Source organism: Bombina bombina, chromosome 5, assembly GCF_027579735.1.
Source record: "Bombina bombina isolate aBomBom1 chromosome 5, aBomBom1.pri, whole genome shotgun sequence".
Classification (NCBI taxonomy): domain Eukaryota; kingdom Metazoa; phylum Chordata; class Amphibia; order Anura; family Bombinatoridae; genus Bombina; species Bombina bombina.
In genome coordinates, this window is record NC_069503.1 from 1,141,905,041 (window position 1) to 1,141,925,800 (window position 20,760).

At 39.2% G+C, this 20,760-nt stretch overlaps 1 protein-coding gene across 1 annotated transcript in view; it reads right to left on the minus strand.

The window, feature by feature from the left end:
* LOC128661749 (protein brambleberry-like) overlaps nucleotides 1-20,760 on the minus strand; it is a 104,989-nt gene that overhangs the window by 27,824 nt on the left and 56,405 nt on the right. Inside the window, exons 9-11 of the mRNA XM_053715968.1 lie at nucleotides 13,312-13,376; nucleotides 11,300-11,469; nucleotides 10,535-10,635 (exon numbers count right to left, since the gene is read on the minus strand). Coding sequence (XP_053571943.1) covers nucleotides 10,535-10,635; nucleotides 11,300-11,469; nucleotides 13,312-13,376 — 336 coding nt within the window. The remainder of the gene's footprint in view (nucleotides 1-10,534; nucleotides 10,636-11,299; nucleotides 11,470-13,311; nucleotides 13,377-20,760) is intronic.

Here is a 20,760-nt window from a genome sequence, read left to right on the forward strand (position 1 = left end):
CTCCTTAGAATTCTTAGGATTAGGACATAATGAAGGAACCACAATTTCTCTACTAATGTTGTTGGAATTCACAACTTTAGGTAAAAATTCAAAAGAAGTTCGCAACACCGCCTTATCCTGATGAAAAATCAGAAAAGGAGACTCACAAGAAAGAGCAGATAATTCAGAAACTCTTCTGGCAGAAGAGATGGCCAAAAGGAACAAAACTTTCCAAGAAAGTAATTTAATGTCCAATGAATGCATAGGTTCAAATGGGGGAGCTTGAAGAGCCCCCAGAACCAAATTCAAACTCCAAGGAGGAGAAATTGACTTAATGACAGGCTTTATACGAACCAAAGCTTGTACAAAACAATGAATATCAGGAAGAATAGCAATCTTTCTGTGAAAAAGAACAGAAAGAGCAGAGATTTGTCCTTTCAAGGAACTTGCAGACAAACCCTTATCTAAACCATCCTGAAGAAACTAATATTCTCGGTATTCTAAAAGAATGCCAAAAAAAATGATGAGAAAGACACCAAGAAATATAAGTCTTCCAGACTCTATAATATATCTCTCTAGATACAGATTTACGAGCCTGTAACATAGTATTAATCACAGAGTCAGAAAAACCTCTGTGACCAAGAATCAAGCGTTCAATCTCCATACCTTTAAATTTAAGGATTTCAGATCCTGATGGAAAAAAGGACCTTGAGACAGAAGGTCTGGTCTTAACGGAAGAGTCCACGGTTGGCAAGAGGCCATCCGGACAAGATCCGCATACCAAAACCTGTGAGGCCATGCCGGAGCTACCAGCAGAACAAACGAGCATTCCTTCAGAATCTTGGAGATTACTCTTGGAAGAAGAACTAGAGGCGGAAAGATATAGGCAGGATGATACTTCCAAGGAAGTGATAATGCATCCACTGCCTCCGCCTGAGGATCCCGGGATCTGGACAGATACCTGGGAAGTTTCTTGTTTAGATGAGACGCCATCAGATCTATTTCTGGAAGTTCCCACATTTGAACAATCTGAAGAAATACCTCTGGGTGAAGAGACCATTCGCCCGGATGCAACGTTTGGCGTCAGATAATCCGCTTCCCAATTGTCTATACCTGGGATATGAACCGCAGAGATTAGACAGGAGCTGGATTCCGCCCAAACCAGAATTCGAGATACTTCTTTCATAGCCAGAGGACTGTGAGTCCCTCCTTGATGATTGATGTATGCCACAGTTGTGACATTGTCTGTCTGAAAACAAATGAACGATTCTCTCTTCAGAAGAGGCCAAAACTGAAGAGCTCTGAAAATTGCACGGAGTTCCAAAAAAATGATCGGTAATCTCACCTCCTGAGATTCCCAAACTCCTTGTGCCGTCAGAGATCCCCACAAGGCTCCCCAACCTGTGAGACTTGCATCTGTTGAAATTACAGTCCAGGTCGGAAGCACAAAAGAAGCCCCCTGAATTAAACGATGGTGATCTGTCCACCACGTTAGAGAGTGTCGAACAATCGGTTTTAAAGATATTAATTGAAATATCTTTGTGTAATCCTTGCACCATTGATTCAGCATACAGAGCTGAAGAGGTCGCATGTGAAAACGAGCAAAGGGGATCGCGTCCGATGCAGCAGTCATAAGACCTAGAATTTCCATGCATAAGGCTACCGAAGGGAATGATTGTGACTGAAGGTTTCAACAAGCTGTAATTAATTTTAGACGTCTCTTGTCTGTTAAAGACAGAGTCATGGACACTGAATCCATCTGGAAACCCAGAAAGGTTACCCTTGTCTGAGGAATCAAAGAACTTTTTGGTAAATTGATCCTCCAACCATGATCTTGAAGAAACAATACAAGTCGATTCGTATGAGATTCTGCTAAATGTAATGACTGAGCAAGTACCAAGATATCGTCCAAATAAGGAAATACCACAATACCCTGTTCTCTGATTACAGACAGAAGGGCACCGAGAACCTTTGAAAAAATTCTTGGAGCTGTAGCTAGGCCAAACGGTAGAGCCACAAACTGGTAATGCTTGTCCAGAAAAGAGAATCTCAGGAACGGATAATGATCTGGATGAATCGGAATATGCAGATATGCATCCTGTAAATCTATTGTGGACATATAATTCCCTTGCTGAACAAAAGGCAAGATAGTCCTTACAGTTACCATCTTGAACGTTGGTATCCTTACATAACGATTCAATATTTTTAGATCCAGAACTGGTCTGAAGGAATTCTCCTTCTTTGGTACAATGAAGAGATTTGAATAAAACCCCAGCCCCTGTTCCAGAACTGGAACTGGCATAATTACTCCAGCCAACTCTAGATCTGAAACACAATTCAGAAATGCTTGAGCTTTCACTGGATTTACTGGGACACGGGAAAGAAAAAATCTTTGCAGGAGGTCTCATCTTGAAACCAATTCTGTACCCTTCTGAAACAATGTTCTGAATCCAAAGATTGTGAACAGAATTGATCCAAATTTCTTTGAAAAAACGTAACCTGCCCCCTACCAGCTGAGCTGGAATGAGGGCCGCACCTTCATGTGGACTTAGAAGCAGGCTTTGCCTTTCTAGCAGGCTTGGATTTATTCCAGACTGGAGATGGTTTCCAAACTGAAACTGCTCCTGAGGATGAAGGATCAGGCTTTTGTTCCTTGTTGAAACGAAAGGAACGAAAACGATTATTAGCCCTGTTTTTACCTTTAGATTTTTTATCCTGTGGTAAAAAAGTTCCTTTCCCACCAGTAACAGTTGAGATAATAGAATCCAACTGAGAACCAAATAATTTGTTACCCTGGAAAGAAATGGAAAGTAGAGTTGATTTAGAAGCCATATCAGCATTCCAAGTCTTAAGCCATAAAGCTCTTCTAGCTAAAATAGCTAGAGACATAAACCTGACATCAACTCTGATAATATCAAAAATGGCATCACAGATAAAATTATTAGCATGCTGAAGAAGAATAATAATATCATGAGAATCACGATCTGTTACTTGTTGCGCTAAAGTTTCCAACCAAAAAGTTGAAGCTGCAGCAACATCAGCCAATGATATAGCAGGTCTAAAAAGAAGATTACCTGAACACAGATAAGCTTTTATTAGAAAGGATTCAATTTTCCTATCTAAAGGATCTTTAAATGAAGTACCATCTAACGTAGGAATGGTAGTACGTTTAGCAAGGGTAGAAATAGCCCCATCAACTTTAGGGATTTTGTCCCAAAATTCTAACCTGTCAGACGGAACAGGATATAATTGCTTAAAACGTTTAGAAGGAGTAAATGAATTACCCAATTTATCCCATTCTTTGGAAATTACTGCAGAAATAGCATTAGGAACAGGAAAAACTTCTGGAATAACCACAGGAGATTTAAATACCTTATCTAAACGTTTAGAATTAGTATCAAGAGGACCAGAATCCTCTATTTCTAAAGCAATTAGAACTTCTTTAAGTAAAGAATGAATAAATTCCATTTTAAATAAATATGAAGATTTATCAGCATCAATCTCTGAAACAGAATCCTCTGAACCAGAAGAGTCATCAGAATCAGAATGATGATGTTCATTTAAAAATTCATCTGTAGGGAGAGAAGTTTTAAAAGATTTTTTACGTTTACTAGAAGGAGAAATAACAGACATAGCCTTCTTGATGGATTGAGAAACAAAATCTCTTATGTTATCAGGAACATTGTGCACCTTAGATGTTGAAGGAACTGCAACAGACAATGGTACTTTACTAAAGGAAATATTATCTGCATTAACAAGTTTGTCATGACAATTAATACAAACAGCCGGAGGAATAGCTACCAAAAGTTTACAGCAGATACACTTAGCTTTGGTAGATCCAGCACTAGACAGCGATTTTCCTGTAGTATCTTCTGACTCAGATGCAACGTGAGACATCTTGCAATATGTAAGAGAAAAAAACAACATATAAAGCAAAATTGATCAAATTCCTTAAATGACAGTTTCAGGAATGGGAAAAAATGCCAAAGAACAAGCTTCTAGCAACGAGAAGCAATGAAAAATGAGACTTAAATAATGTGGAGACAAAAGCGACGCCCATATTTTTTAGCGCCAAATAAAACGCCGACATTTTTGGCGCAAAATAACGCAACTTCCGGCGACACGTACGACGCCGGAAACTGAAAAGAATTTTTGCGCCAAAAAAGTCCGCGCCAAGAATGACGCAATAAAATGAAGCATTTTCAGCCCCCGCGAGCCTAACAGCCCACAGGGAAAAAAAGAGTCAAATTTGGTAAGGTAAGAAAAAATGAATAATTGAAATGCATAATCCCAAATATGAAACTGACTGTCTGAAAAATAAGGAAAGTTGAACATTCTGAGTCAAGGCAAATAAATGTTTGAATACATATATTTAGAACTTTATAAACAAAGTGCCCAACCATAGCTTAGAGTGTCACAGAAAATAAGATTTACTTACCCCAGGACACTCATCTACATGTTTGTAGAAAGCCAAACCAGTACTGAAACGAGAATCAGTAGAGGTAATGGTATATATAAGAGTATATCGTCGATCTGAAAAGGGAGGTAAGAGATGAATCTCTACGACCGATAACAGAACCTATGAAATAGACCCCCTAGAAGGAGATCACTGCATTCAAATAGGCAATACTCTCCTCACATCCCTCTGACATTCACTGCACGCTGAGAGGAAAACCGGGCTCCAACTTGCTGCGGAGCGCATATCAACGTAGAATCTAGCACAAACTTACTTCACCACCTCCATCGGAGGCAAAGTTTGTAAAACTGAATTGTGGGTGTGGTGAGGGGTGTATTTATAGGCATTTTGAGGTTTGGGAAACTTTGCCCCTCCTGGTAGGAATGTATATCCCATACGTCACTAGCTCATGGACTCTTGCTAATTACATGAAAGAAATAAGGGATTGTGCATAACTATTGTGTGCACAGGCAAAATGTCTAGCCACATTAGTATCCCTTAGTTTTGTGATGTCATCTCTATGTTCCTGTAACCGGTCGTTCATGGCTCTGTTTTACCTACATAAACAGACAACGTAAGAGATAAATGACCCCTTGTGGAGTTGCAGTTAAAAAAGAACCTAATGTCATACCGTGTGAGAAACTTTTGGTACTATCCATATGAGTGCAGTACACACAATGACCGCACGGGAAGCTTCCCTTAATGCCTTTATTCTTGCGGAGCCAATCGGAACTTGAGGGCCCTTTAATAAATTTATCTTTTAAGCTGAATGCTTTTCTTGCAGCCATAGCCGGTTCCTTACCTACCACTTCACCCACCTTTTCATCCATTGAGGAGGTGCCAGTTTTTTTTTTAATAAGCCTAATCTCCTCCCATTGTTTATTAAACCTGGTATCAACCTTATCTTATTGGGATTAGTTTTCTCTTTTTTGTACAGGGCTTCATCCCTTGACAAATTTCTGCCTTTCCGAAAAGCTCTTTTCACACAACTCTGAGTAACCTCTCTTTAAGAAACGTTGTCTCAAAGAGGCGTGATGGTCAAAGCTTGTGAGAGAAGAGCAATTCCTTTTAAGGCGCAGAAATTGGCCATACGGAACCCCTCTTTTGAGGTGGTCCATATGGCCACTATCTGCATGCAGCACACTATTTGTGGCACTATGCTTCCTAAAATTTTCAGTGAGAATCTCTTGTCCCTCCCTAATGATAGAAACATCCAGGAAGGACAAAGATTTGTCACTAGTCTCAAAGGTCAAAAAGATGTTTTTGGTTTTTATTCAACAGAAACAAAATCTCTGAACTCGTCAGTAGTGCTATCCCATATGATGAACACATCATCCACATACGTACATGTTAGTCTACAATATCGCCATCATTTTCAAAAACATCCAGGAGCTCCCAGGCCCCTAGATGCAAACAGGCATAAGTGGGGGCACAAACTGCCCCCATTGCCGTTCCTCTCAACGGACGATATATCTTGCCGTCAAACATAAAAACATTGTTTTCTAATACAAACTTCAACAGAGATACCACAAAACCCGTGTGTGCTTTGAACTCAGGACCTCTAGTATTTAGAAAAACATTCAGCAGCTTTAAGACCAACATTGTGAGGGATAGAGGAGTACAAACCTTCCACATCCAGTGATGCCAAAATGCATGTCCCTCCAACTACAATACCATCCAGTCTCCTTAGGAGATCCTAAGTATCCTTAACATAGGAAGGAAGTGTCACCAAAAATGGGCGTAGATGTTGATCTACATAGTCACCAATCTTTTCGGTGACACTTCCAATCCTGGAGACTATTGGTCTTCCAGGAGGGCACTTCATATTTTGTGTAGTTTTGGAAGAACATAAAAAACCGGCATCACTGGATGTTCAGGATACAAGAGAAATTCTTTAGAAGTTATAAGTCCTCTGCTTTTAGCATCATTTAATAACTTAAATAAAGAATTTTGTATTTTATACAATGGATTCATATCTAGTCTTTCATATTGAGACCTGTCATTTAATTGACGCTTTACCTCATTCATGTATAGACCTTTATCCATTAAAACCAAGTTTCCGCCCTTATCGGCCGGCTTTATCACCAGATTTCTGGCAGTACTAAGATCTTTTAAAGCTTTTCTCTCATTTGGTTTCAAATTATCATAGCCACAATTCTCAAAGAAAGTATCTCTCAACTTGTTTACAGAAGGGACCAAAGCAAGTGAAGGCATATATGATGATTTAGGTTTAAACTTTACCCCTGTCTTCAGGAAGGAGTCTCTAGCTATTTTTTTGTAATTGTTCTTTTCAGTTGCTGCTTTTGTATGTGGCATTTATCTTTATAGTTCATTCATGCATCCAGTTATGACACCTGCAGTTTGCAGTTAATATGAGAAGGTTTTCTCTTTAATATTTAGCGTGAATTATTCCCTTTCTTTAAAGTGACAGTATTTTATGTCACTTTTTTTCTCTGTTAGAATATATATATCTATATCTATATCTATATCTATATCTATCTATCTATCTCAAATATATCATACACAGCTTGTATTAAACAAGGCACTCTACGATATACCCGGGGATAGGTTTACAATTACCCTATATATGGAATAGGACAACATAAGATTTAAATAATCTATTTGAACACAATATATTGAAGGATATACTTTTCAGAAACGGTTTTCATTATTTCCAAACAACGAATCTGCTGTCAGAAACTGTGGATACATATTTTTAAAAACGAATCAGTTGTCAGAAACTTTGTTCTTTTCTCCTACTTAAGAATTCGTACACTGAACACCAATTCAATCTAGATGTCAATGTACAGGGAGTGCAGAATTATTAGGCAAGTTGTATTTTTGAGGATTAATTTTATTATTGAACAACCATGTTCTCAATGAACCCAAAAAACTCATTAATATCAAAGCTGAATAGTTTTGGAAGTCGTTTTTAGTTTGTTTTTAGTTATAGCTATTTTAGGGGGATATCTGTGTGTGCAGGTGACTATTACTGTGCATAATTATTAGGCAACTTAACAAAAAACAAATATATACCCATTTCAATTATTTATTTTTACCAGTGAAACCAATATAACATCTCAACATTCACAAATATACATTTCTGACATTCAAAAACAAAACAAAAACAAATCAGTGACCAATATAGCCACCTTTCTTTGCAAGGACACTCAAAAGCCTGCCATCCATGGATTCTGTCAGTGTTTTGATCTGTTCACCATCAACATTGCGTGCAGCAGCAACCACAGCCTCCCAGACACTGTTCAGAGAGGTGTACTGTTTTCCCTCCTTGTAAATCTCACATTTGATGATGGACCACAGGTTCTCAATGGGGTTCAGATCAGGTGAACAAGGCCATGTCATTAAATTTTCTTCTTTTATACCCTTTCTTGCCAGCCACGCTGTGGAGTACTTAGACGCGTGTGATGGAGCATTGTCCTGCATGAAAATCATGTTTTTCTTGAAGGATGCAGACTTCTTCCTGTACCACTGCTTGAAGGTGTCTTCCAGAAACTGGCAGTAGGACTGGGAGTTGAGCTTGACTCCATCCTCAACCCGAAAAGGCCCCACAAGCTCATCTTTGATGATACCAGCCCAAACCAGTACTCCACCTCCACCTTGCTGGCGTCTGAGTCGGATTGGAGCTCTCTGCCCTTTACCAATCCAGCCACGGGCCCATCCATCTGGCCCATCAAGACTCACTCTCATTTCATCAGTCCATAAAACCTTAGAAAAACCAGTCTTGAGATATTTCTTGGCCCAGTCTTGACGTTTCAGCTTGTGTGTCTTGTTGAGTGGTGGTCGTCTTTCAGCCTTTCTTACCTTGGCCATGTCTCTGAGTATTGCACACCTTGTGCTTTTGGGCACTCCAGTGATGTTGCAGCTCTGAAATATGGCCAAATTGGTGGCAAGTGGCACCTGCAAGCTTGACTTTTCTCAGTTCATGGGCAGTTATTTTGCGCCTTGGTTTTTCCACACGCTTCTTGCGACCCTGTTGACTATTTTGAATGAAACGCTTGATTGTTCGATGATCACGCTTCAAAAGCTTTGCAATTTTAAGAGTGCTGCATCCCTCTGCAAGATATCTCACTATTTTTGACTTTTCTGAGCCTGTCAAGTCCTTTTGACCCATTTTGCCAAAGGAAAGGAAGTTGCCTAATAATTATGCACACCTGATATAGGGTGTTGATGTCATTAGACCACACCCCTTCTCATTACAGAGATGCACATCACCTAATATGCTTAATTGGTAGTAGGCTTTCGAGCCTATACAGCTTGGAGTAAGACAACATGCATAAAGAGGATGATGTGGTCAAAATACTCATTTGCCTAATAATTCTGCACTCCCTGTATATCAGTGTAATAATCACATATAGGTTTTTAAAAGTATGTTTCTTTAGTGGACTTTTTAATTATACATAGTAATTAGTAAGATATAATTGTATCAATATTGTGTTAAAATTGAATTTTTGGAATATTAGTATGTATGGACATCGGTGTCTAACTATGTATTACACAATAAATGAATTTTAAATGTATACAATTATCTTTTTAATATCACCTAAATTAGTTCTCTTAACATCTCAGTCCTATAGGGCCACCCTCCTTTTACCCCATTCTTTTTGATTACACTATTGTTTGAGTATAGTGTCTCTTGGGTGCAGCAGCCGATTATCAGTTTGCAGACTATTATATCCGTTGTTTTTATATTGATGGGCATGGATTACCCCTGCTCTTTGCAAGAAGTAGAATCCCATAACTAGGATAGAATAAAAACGGCACCTTAAGACACTACAGGGGGCGCTGCACAAGGCAGGATGACCATATGCAGCGGTAACACTGGGAACTATCTGTATCTTCCCTCTGAGACGAATGGCGTCAAAATATATTCTCATATGCGTAACAATCTGCCGCCATGCAGAAAAAAAAAAAAGTTACATACCCTTAGAAAAAGAACGCCAAGTCTTAAAATATCACTCAAGGTATAAAAAAAAAAAGAGCCTCAGCTACTTAGACTCACACCGAATAAAGGCTCTACAAGTAAGGGATATTTTAAAAAGTTCAACCCCACACAAGGAGTACAGCTCAACGTACCCTAAAGTCCCTTTTCCAGGGATACACAGACTCCATTATCCTCAATAAGTAATGGAAGAGGCAGCATAAAAACTCCTTACCTGAGAAGGATCTGAACTGCCAGCCTAAGGATAGATGAAAAACCGCCACCCCAGGGAGGGAGAATCTAAGCCCAGTGTGATAAAAACTTCACTAGAAGTCATATTCTGTGGCTATTCTATCACTCTCCCTCATTGCCCACCCTCACTGGAGGGAACCCAGCAAATATAATAAAAGTCCCTCACCCCTATTATTCCATCTATTAGACCACAAGCCATGGGGCAGGGATACAGGGACTCAGTCTTCATTCTTCTCACCAACTCCAGGTCCGACAGATTCAGCCGACCTCTGTCAGGGACCTGTAGAAAAAGAGAAGCAGAGTAACCAACCCTGGTTTTCTATATAGGGGTAGCATAAATGTTGCAAGGGAAGCAAGGACTACCTCACCATCTTCCAACTGCTAAAAGCCACCATTACTCTTACTGAAGAGGATTACACGGACACAGCATAGCCCCAATCCTTGCTTGCAGGGAAAAGTACCCATTAAAAGATTAATATCTTCGGACACCTTCGCACATCCTCCTGATGTACAAGGCAATGAATGACTGGGGGTTTATGGGAAGTGGGAGTGATACTTAGCTTTTCTGGGGTGTTTCCCCCTCCTCCTGGTGGCCAGGAGTTGAATTCCCACTAGTAATTGAATGGATTTGTGGACTCTCCATGCAACTGGAAAGAAAACAACATTTTAGCTTATGATCTGTTCCCTCTGGTTATACAGGACACTGGATATGAATGAGACCCATTACAAAAAAACTCAAAAAGATTGACCATGCAAATAAATTTGTGCTTCCTTTATGTATCAAATATATTAGCCTGTTCTTAATATGGTGTGTAAAAACGGTTTGTCTCATTTGGATAATAGACAGCAGTAGAAGCATTTTAAAGATATGCAGATTAGCCCCATCCCGCTCATGTGTTTATACTCACACATTGCTGGAGAAGGAGGAGTTAGGACTATAGCTCTTTAAATCATTCAGAGCATCAAATGCTGCCCCCAAATGACGCTTTGGAACTTCATCTAGGTCCACCTGCCAAATGAAGACGCTTATAATTAGAGAGCTCTGGACAAGCGGCTGCTTCAGAAGTTTAAATAAAATCTGCACAAGAGGTTGGACATTTTAGAAAATAAAACCAAAAGCTGTCAACTTCCCTTCTGCCAAACAATCAGCCCGGCATGGTCATTATGCACTTGAGGGACACCGTAATAGTCCTCTACTTGAATATGTAAACTTAGACTTTCTCCAAAAATACCTTTGATTTGCTGTTAAGCTAAGAATTATATAGAGAGAAAGAACAGGGATGTATAATGCTGCCCTTGTATAGAACCTTGGAAAGACCTCATCTTGAGTAAGAGGACTACACTTTAGTTGATCAACAAGGACATTGCAGAACTAAAAATGGCTTAAAAAAGAGCTACAAACAAGATAATTCCAACCTATGAGAAGAGGCTAGCAAAACCTTGTCTGTTTGCTCTATTGCTCATGCTTTTCATTCATAGTTTTATATATTTCTATAAATCAAGTCACTTTAGCTCATTTCTTGTTACCCTGCCCAGTACACTTGTTGAACTAAATTGCATTAGAGGATTGTGCCACTAAATAAAGTAAAACCATTGAATCAGTTGTTGGTTCTCTTACCTTTAGAAACATAATATTCAGACGTACCTCATATTTAACATGCCCTAAAACCTACCTGCTTTATCGGAGTCTCGTGACCTCGCAGAGAGTTGGTTATACTTAATCGCCGCAGCTTCATTGCAGGGGTTGAGTGGCTGGGAGTCTTCAGCAAACTTCTCCTGATATGATGAATAGGAGCTACAATTGAATCCTCTTTAAAAGACAGATTCTGTAGACCAGAATCATCTGATACAAAAAAAAAAAAAACCCATTAATGTATTAACCACTAGTGTTAATTCACACAACAGAAATATTGACCTGTAGTTTCCAAACTAACAGTTTTCAGGGAAAGTAACAGGCTCCAGAAATCCCCTACTTTTAAATAAATATGCAAGTTAATCTAATTAGAAGCTTTATTGGAAAATTGGACATTGTACACTGAAAATGTAAACCATTCAATCGTATGTTATTGACTTGTAAATGTGCTTGCACCGTCTCAAATCTCTTCCAGCAGCTTGTATAATTTTACTTGGCGTGCATTTAATACTGCCGCTCATAACACTAAGCTGGTTCCCTTTATAATTACATTAAAAAGAAACTGTACAATCAAAAGCTAGTGCAGCCATGTAAACACTGGTACATGCGTTTTTATTATTGGCACATGCGTTTTTATTATTGGAGCCGTGTTTTACAAATTTGCATACACAAAACTGGATATAAGGCATGACAAGGGAGTGGTTTGCGCTCATGAAGGTGTCAAGCACACACTAAAAACAAGGTAAAGTTTGAAAATTGTATATAAATGTTAATACTGATACCATGACTATGATCTATTTTTATATTTATTGCCAATGTTGGCATAGCAAAAAATAGAAAAAAGCATTTAAGGACCAGTGTGCACAGATTTTATTTTTTTATTTATTTTTTTAAAGTGAAATTTATATGAAAGAAAAAAAACTGAACTCCCACGCATAATAAAGGCCAACAAATATTAAGGTTAACTTAAACTAACCAAAAGTTTAGGTTTAAGGAATCTCTTCCTACGTACAGATTGCTTACTAAAGTTATAGGACTTAGAGGCATGAAACCCAAAATTTCTATGTTATGATTCAGATAGAACATACAATTTTAAACAATGTTCCAGTTTACTTCTATTCTCTAATATGCTTCATTCTCTTGTTATCCTTTGTTGAAGCAGCAACACATTACTAGGAGCTAGTTTACACATTGGGGGAACCAATAAAATGAGGCATATATGTGCAGCCACCAATCAGCAGCCTACCTAAGGTGAAGAGGAATTGCAGTAAATAGTGTGAAGAACTTAGCATGTATGACCAGAGGGTCTCTAAGGGACCTCTATCCATTGCTAAGTCAGTCTGTGTGCAGGATGTGTGATCACTTCTCTTTAGCAAGGTTTAAATGTAGGTGTGTATTTTGCTAATGGTATCAGATACGTACTTCTAGAAGTACAAGGAGAAATGGGAAGTATATTGGCTTGTGGGCCCTGCATTAAAGGGCCACTGTAAGTAAATATTTTCTATGCCTGTTACTAACTAACTACCCCAAATACGCTTTTTATCAATAGCATTTCATTAACATATCTCTACCGTTTATCAGAAATCTTGTCTGCAAATTTAATTGTTTTCCAAACCCACTCCGTGGGTATCCTTTGCTCTGTACCAATCCGTTTACAATACCTAGGTTTCAAAATGGCGCTTTAAACACAAAGTTATTGGTTTAAGTATTTTGAACACTCAGTGCTGAAAATAGTGGGCAGGATTACGTGACATCATCGGCGAATAAAAGATATAACTTTTAGAACGTTATGAAACTTTGTTTTGGAGAAAATATAGGTCAGTAGGTTTTAATTAATGTTTATTAACTTTAATATGTTAGTTGTTTAGCTTAAAAATTATAACAGAAAGTAATCCTTTAATGTTTACCGGTTTTTCACATTTGATTGTAGAAGATAAAAGTCTGTGGCATATTTTACATAAGACTTGGACATTCAATCTATATATAAAAAAACAAACAGTGTGGGTCCAGCTATTTGTAAAATGTACTTCCTCCATAAGGAAGATTACCTACCTTGTAAGTAACTGCTCTCCTCCAGCTTTTTCAGCTCTTCCTCCAGCAGCAACATCTCACTGGCCCTGGGAAACAGAGGTAAATTAGGTGCAGATAGCTGCCCAAGTGTTCTCACAATGTCCTGCCAGAGAAAAGCTTCCAGCACCAAACTCACATTAAGTAACTTCTTCATACAAGTAGTTGTGAGAAATTAGGTTATCCCAGTAAATGAGGGACGGTCCCAAAGACAACCAGGACTCAGCACCTGTAGTTTACTAAATAGTCATTGGTGTAACAGCCGTCCTATATGCAGGAACTATAGCCATCCACAGACATTTGTCACCTCAAGGGTAGGGTCCTATTATGGGCTAGATGTAAAGGACTTTCTGACCACAGCGGTCAGTGACAGGTACTCAACTAAATAAAATGTAAAGGGACAGTGTACTCAGATTTTTTTTTCCCCATCCTTTAAGTTTAAAAGGGATAGTTGGTCAAAATTAAACACGATTCGGATAGAGCAGCTATTGTAAGCAACTTTCTAATTTACTCATCAATTTTTCTTCATTATCTTGATATCTTTATTTGATAAAGGAATGTAAGCTTAGGAGCTGGCCCATTTTTAGTCCAGAACCTGGTTAGCGCTTGCTGATTGGTGGCTACATTTAGACACCATTCAGAAAGCTACCCAGGTGCTAAACCAAAAATGGGCCGGCTCCTAAGCTTACATTCTTGCTTTTCCAAAGATATCAAGCTTAGGAGCCTGCCCATTTTTGGTTCAGCACCTGAGTAGCTCTTTCTGATTGGTGGCTAAATGTAGCCACCAATCAGCAAGCTCTACCCAGGTGCTAAACTAAAAATGGGCCAGCTCCTAACCTTACATTCTTGCTTTTTCAAATAAGGATACCAAGAGAACGAAGAAATAGGAGTAAAATAAAAAATTGCGATGGTGCCTATCGTTGGTGGCGTGGGAGTGTTACGAGGGAGGCGGTTGGACGGCACATCGCTGGATCAGAACTCTTACTGTGATCTCATGAGATTTCATAGTAAACTTCCTTAAACTGAATAAGGAAATAAGATGTGTGTACGAAAGCTCACTCCCTTAGTTGTCCCGGGGCAGACATACTGATTTGCTGCCTAGAAGCCCTTTACAGTGGGATGTGGCTACTGAGAAATTTGATGTAAAATCTTTTTTACATAGAGATGTTCATTTGATATTTTCTAGTCAGCTTTTTACAGCTATATTGCATCACTTAAGTGTTTAAACATTTGGGTATCATGACCCTTTAATTCCAATGTATGGGAATGAAGGAGGGGGGAATAAATGTTGGGAAAGGGATCTGGGAGGGGGCAGCTATGCTACAGAAAAAAAAAATTGTTTAGAAATAAAAGCCTTTTTTAGCAAACTGGGTACTGGCAGGCAGCTGCCAGTACCCAAGATGGTTGCAAATAGGTAGAGGGATCAAATTTCATACTGGCAGACTTTCTGCCAGTACTTAACATGGCATTGAGAATTGTGAGGTGTGGGAGGGAAGAGAGCTGTTTGAGAGGGGTCAGGGAGTGGGATGCGTCAAGTGGGAGGCTGATTTCTACACTAAAGCTAAAATTAACCCCTTAACTGCTGGGCATAAGACAAGTGTGGTGCACAGCGGCATTTAGTGGCCTAATTACCAAAAAGGACAGCCAAAGCCATATATGTCTGCTATTTCTGAACAAAGGGGATCCCAGAGAAGCATTTACAACCATTTGTGCCATGATTGCACAAGCTGTTTGTAAATAATTTCAGTGAGAAACCTAAAGTTTGTGAAAATGAACTTTTTTTTTTATTTGATCGCATTTGGCAGTGAAATGAAATGCCAAAATGGGCATAGATCAATACTTTGCTTCTCTACTAAAAATATTACACACGTGAAGGGATATTCAGGGATTCCTGACAGATAGTGTTACAATGTAACTATCTCTTATTTTGAAGAAAAAAATTTTTTTTTGGAAATAGCAAAGTGCTACTTGTACTTATTGCCCTATAACTTGCAAAAAAAGCAAACATGTAAACATTGGGTATTTCTAAACTCAGGACAAAATGTAGAAAATATTTAGTATGGGTGTTTTTTGGTGGTTGTAGATGTGTAACAAATTTTGGGGGTCAAAGTTAGAAAGTGTTTTTTTCAACTTTTACATTATATTTTATAATTTTTTTATAGTAAATTTTGATATGATGAAAATAATGGTATCTTTAGAAATGACGAGAAAAACTGTATATAATGTGTGGGTACAGTAAATGAGTAAGAGGAAAATTACAGCTAAACACAAACACTGCAGAAATGTAAAAAAACTAAATGTTTGCTTAGCTGATAAATTATTTTCTTTTCCTGGCATGGAGAGTCCACAAATCCATTCAATTACTAGTGGAAATTAAACTCCTGGCCACCAGGTGGAGGCAAAAAACACCCCAGCAAAGCCTTAAAAGCCTTCCTCATCCCACAATCCCCAGTCATTCAGCCAAGAGGTGCCTAAAGTTTAGAAAATGGTAAGCCGTTGAAAGAAAAAAATAAAGGGCGGGTTGTGGACTCTCCATGCCAGAAAAGAAAATGATCAGGTAAGAATACATTTTGGTTTCTTTCTAATGGCATGGAGTACACAAATCTGTTCAATTAGTAGTTGGAACCAATAGCCAAGCTAGAGGACACAGAATGGAAGGGAGAAACAAGACAGGCGTACCTAAACAGAAGGCACCACCGCTTGAAGAACTTTCCCTCCCAAAGGAAACCTCTGCTGAGGCAAAAACTTTGAATCTGTAAAATTTGGATCAAGCATGGAACGAGGACCAAGTGGCCGCCTTGCAGATCTGTTCCACAGAACCATCCTTTTTAAAGGCCCAAGAAGAAAAGACAGCCCTAGTGGACAGAGCCGTAATTCTCTCAGGAGGCTGATGTCCAGCTGACTCATAAGCAAACCGAATAACACTTCTCAGCCAAAAGGAAAGAGTAGAAGTGGCCTTCTGGCCCTTCCGTTTACCAGAGAAAACAAAAAGGGCAGTAGATTGACTAAAATCCATAGTTGCCTGCAGATAGAACTACAGAGCACGCACAACATCCAGGTTGTGCAACAAACGTTCCTTCTGAGAAGGATTAGAACAGAACGAAGGAACAACAATTTGAGTAATACTGCAGTCCGAAAACACCTTAGGAAGGAAACCCAATTTAGTATGAAGGACCGCCTTATCGGCATGAAATAAGGTAAGGAGGGTCACACTGTAGAGCCAAAAGCTCTGAGACTCTGCGAGTAGAGGAAATAGCAAGAACAAAACCTTCCAAGATAATTTAATATCAGAGTGCATACGCTCAAACTGAGTCTGCTGCAGAACCCCAAAAACAAGGTTAAAGGGACAGTCAACACCAGAATGTTTGTTGTTTTAAAAAGATAGATAATCCCTTAATTACCCATTCCCCAGTTGTATAACCAATAGTTATAATACAGGTTTTACCCTCTAATTACCTTGCATCTAAGCCTCTCCAGACTGCCCCCTTATTTCAGTTCTTTTGACAGACTTGCATTTTAGCCAATCAATGCTCACTCCTTGGTAAATTCACGTGCATGAGCTCAATGTCATCTATATGAAACACATGAACTAACGCCCTCTAGTGGTGAAAAACTGTCAAATGCAGAGGCAGCCTTCAAGGTCTAAGAAATTAGCATATGAACCTCCTAGGTTTAGCTTTTAACTAACAATATTAAGAGAACAAAGCAAAATTGGTGATAAAAGTAAATTGGAAAGTTGTTTAAAATGACATGCCCTATTTGAATTATGAATTTTTTTTTTGGACTTGACTGTCCCTTTAAGGCCCCATGGAGGAGCAATTGTCTTAAACACAGGCCTGATTCTGACCAAGGCCTAAACAAAGGATTGAACATCTTGCAAGACTGCTAGAAATGCAAAAGCATCGACAGGGACAAGATCTGACCCTTCAGAGTACTGGCTGACAAACCCTTCTCCAGGCCCTCCTGAAGAAAAGAAAAAACGCGGGGAAGGCTCACCTGACTCCAAGAGAAACCCCTAGATTTGCATAAAAAAAAAAAAAAAGTAGACCATACCTTATGGAAAGCTTGCGAGTTGGAATCACAGCATCAATAACCTTACTAAAAAGCCTTGTCTACACAAGACTAGGCGATCAATCTCCAAGCAGTCAGCTTCAGAGAAACTAGGTTTGGATGTAGGAAAGGACCCTGAAGTAGAAGGTCCTTCCTCAGAGGAAACTTCCAAGGGGAAAGGACGATATCCTCACCAGATCCGCAAACCAAATTCTCTGGAGGCCAAGCTAGAGCCTGAACCCCGCTCCTGCATGAAAACTGGCTATCACCCAAGGAAAAGAGTGAACAGAGGAAACCAGTAGAGAAGACCGAAGTCCCATGAACCACCTGAGCGACGACCAGAGCTGCTTACAGATTCCTGATCGGAATCGTGGAAGATTGGCGTTTAAAGAAACGCCATCATATCCAACTCCAGAACTCCCCACCTGAGGGTTATTCTTGATAATACTACCAGATGAAGAGCCCTGGAAGAAAAATCTGCCTGCTCAGATATTCTGCTTCCTAGCATCTACCCCAGGGATGAGGATGGCAGAAATGTGACAATAGTGAGACTCCGCCCACTGAAGAAAGTCACCTCCTGCATAGCTTAAGGAACTCAGTGTTCCTCCCTGGTGGTTGATATATGCCACCGAAGAAAAGTGGTCCAATTAAAATAAGATAAACCGGACCCAACTCAGTGAGAACAAGTTATCAGGACGTTGAAGATGGCTCAACTCCAGGATATTTATAGGGAGAGCAGACCGAGTCCAAGATCCCTGGGCTCTAGAGGAACCCCAAACTGCTACCCAGCCCAAAAGGCTGGCATCCATAGACCCAATATCCCAAAAAGGTCTCAGGAAACATGTGCCCTGAGACAGATTGGCATCAAAAGATAGACCCTCAACCCTAGTGCCTCTCAGGACAAAGACTATCCTCTGATAGAGATCCGATAGGTCTCTGCTCCATTGTCTGAGCGTGCATAACTAGATGACTCAGATGGAAAAGAGGAAAAGGAATAATGTCCATGGAAGCCACCATTAGAGCATTACTTCCATATACAATATCACTGATGGACAGACAGAGGACTGAAGAAGACAGGCTGCAAGAAGATTGGATCTTCTGACCTCAGTCAAAAAACGGACATGGAGATCTTGTCCCTAAACACCCCCCCCCCCCCGCCAAAAACAAACAAACCACAAACAAACAAAAAATTACCCTGGAATCTGAAACCAAGGAACTATTCTAGAGATTTGAGGCCCTTCGGCTCTAAAATTTTCCCTTCTTGTCCAGGGTTAAAAAAAAAAAAAAAAAAAAAAAAAAAAAAAAGACTACTTGCAGAAATAAAGCTACTGAATAATAGGAAGGAAAAATAGGACAGGATGCAACAGTCCTATGCTTACTTTCTCGTATAGGGAAATCCTGGAATCATATTTAACATAGATCAGAAGAAAAAATGTGAACACACATTCAAAAAGCAATTAGCTGTAGCAGGATTACTGTTAACTACCCGCTTGCTAGGCAGCTAAATTAACCATCAGACTACCGTCCAAATAAGATCCGAAAATCATTAATAAAAATTTATGACCTAGGACCATACTTTTCCTCAACCAGAGAAGATTTTAAAAAAAAAAAAACCCCCATCTTAGAACCCTAAGCTCAATAAAGACCAAAAAGGAAAAAATGTAGAAAAAGTGACCATTCGTCAAGATAGGTCAACTATAAATAAACCTATTAGAGTCATAACACAAAAGAATGTGTCATAATGAAAGGCACAAACCTAAGCAAAGATCACCCCAATAAGATTAAAATATTGCATTCATATATTTAAAACATAGAAATATATAAGTGTCCTTAAAAAACACTAAGAAATTAGTATGAGTATGATAGACTTCCGGCAGAGGCGGGGCAAGTTACACGCTTGCAAACTGGCCACCTTGGCAACTAGCTACGGCTAGCACCATCCACAAGCGCAGTAGTCCTTGGTCGCTGTGAGATCCACAGGACCGGATAGAAGGGAAACCTCACAACAGGTACAGAAGAAGATCTAAACTGAGGCTCCAAAGCGGGAGTCTATCCAAATTCAAACGGATTGCAGCTGACTATGGAGGAACAATCAGACACGGTGTGCTTGTCTATCCTCTCCCCCTGACGATATTGGCAGCGGTACTAAAAACATAATTTATGTAAGAACTTACCTGATAAATTCATTTCTTTCATATTAGCAAGAGTCCATGAGCTAGTGATGTATGGGATATACATTCCTACCCGGAGGGGCAAAGTTTCCCAAACCTTAAAATGCCTATAAATACACCCCTCACCACACCCACAAATCAGTTTAACGAATAGCCAAGAAGTGGGGTGATAAGAAAAAAGCGCGAAAGCATAAAAAATAAGGAATTGGAATAATTGTGCTTTATACAAAAAAATCATAACCACCACAAAAAAGGGTGGGCCTCATGGACTCTTGCTAATATGAAAAATGAATTTATCAGGTAAGTTCTTACATAAATTATGTTTTCTTTCATGTAATTAGCAAGAGTCCATGAGCTAGTGACGTATGGGATAATGACTACCCAAGATGTGGATCTTTCCACGCAAGAGTCACTAGAGAGGGAGGGATAAAATAAAGACAGCCAATTCCTGCTGAAAATAATCCACACCTAAAATAAAGTTTAATGAAAACATAAGCAGAAGATTCAAACTGAAACCACTGCCTGAAGTACTTTTCTACCAAAAACTGCTTCAGAAGAAGAAAACACATCAAAAATGGTAGAATTTTAGTAAAAGTATGCAAAGAGGACCAAGTTGCTGCTTTGCAAATCTGATCAACCGAAGCTTCATTCCTAAACGCCCAGGAAGTAGAAACTGACCTAGTAGAATGAGCTGTAATCCTTTGAGGCGGAGTTTTACCCGACTCGACATAGGCATGATGAAATAAATATTTCAACCAAGATGCCAAAGAAATGGCAGAAGCTTTCTGGCCTTTTCTAGAACCGGAAAAGATGACAAATAGACTAGAAGTCTTTCGGAAAGACTTAGTAGTTTCAACATAATAATACAAAGCTCTAACAGCATCCAAAGAATGCAATGATTTCTCCTTAGAATTCATAGGATTAGGACATAATGAAGGAACCACAATTTCTCTACTAATGTTGTTAGAATTCACAACCTTAGGTAAAAAATTCAAAAGAAGTTTGCAGCACCGCCTTATCCTGATGAAAAATCAGAAAAGGAGACTCACAAGAAAGAGCAGATAATTCAGAGACTCTTCTGGCAGAAGAGATGGCCAAAAGAAACAAAACTTTCCAAGAAAGTAATTTAATGACCAAAGAATACATGGGTTCAAAAGGAGGAGCTTGAAGAGCCCCCAGAACCAAATTCAAACTCCAAGGAGGAGAAATTGAC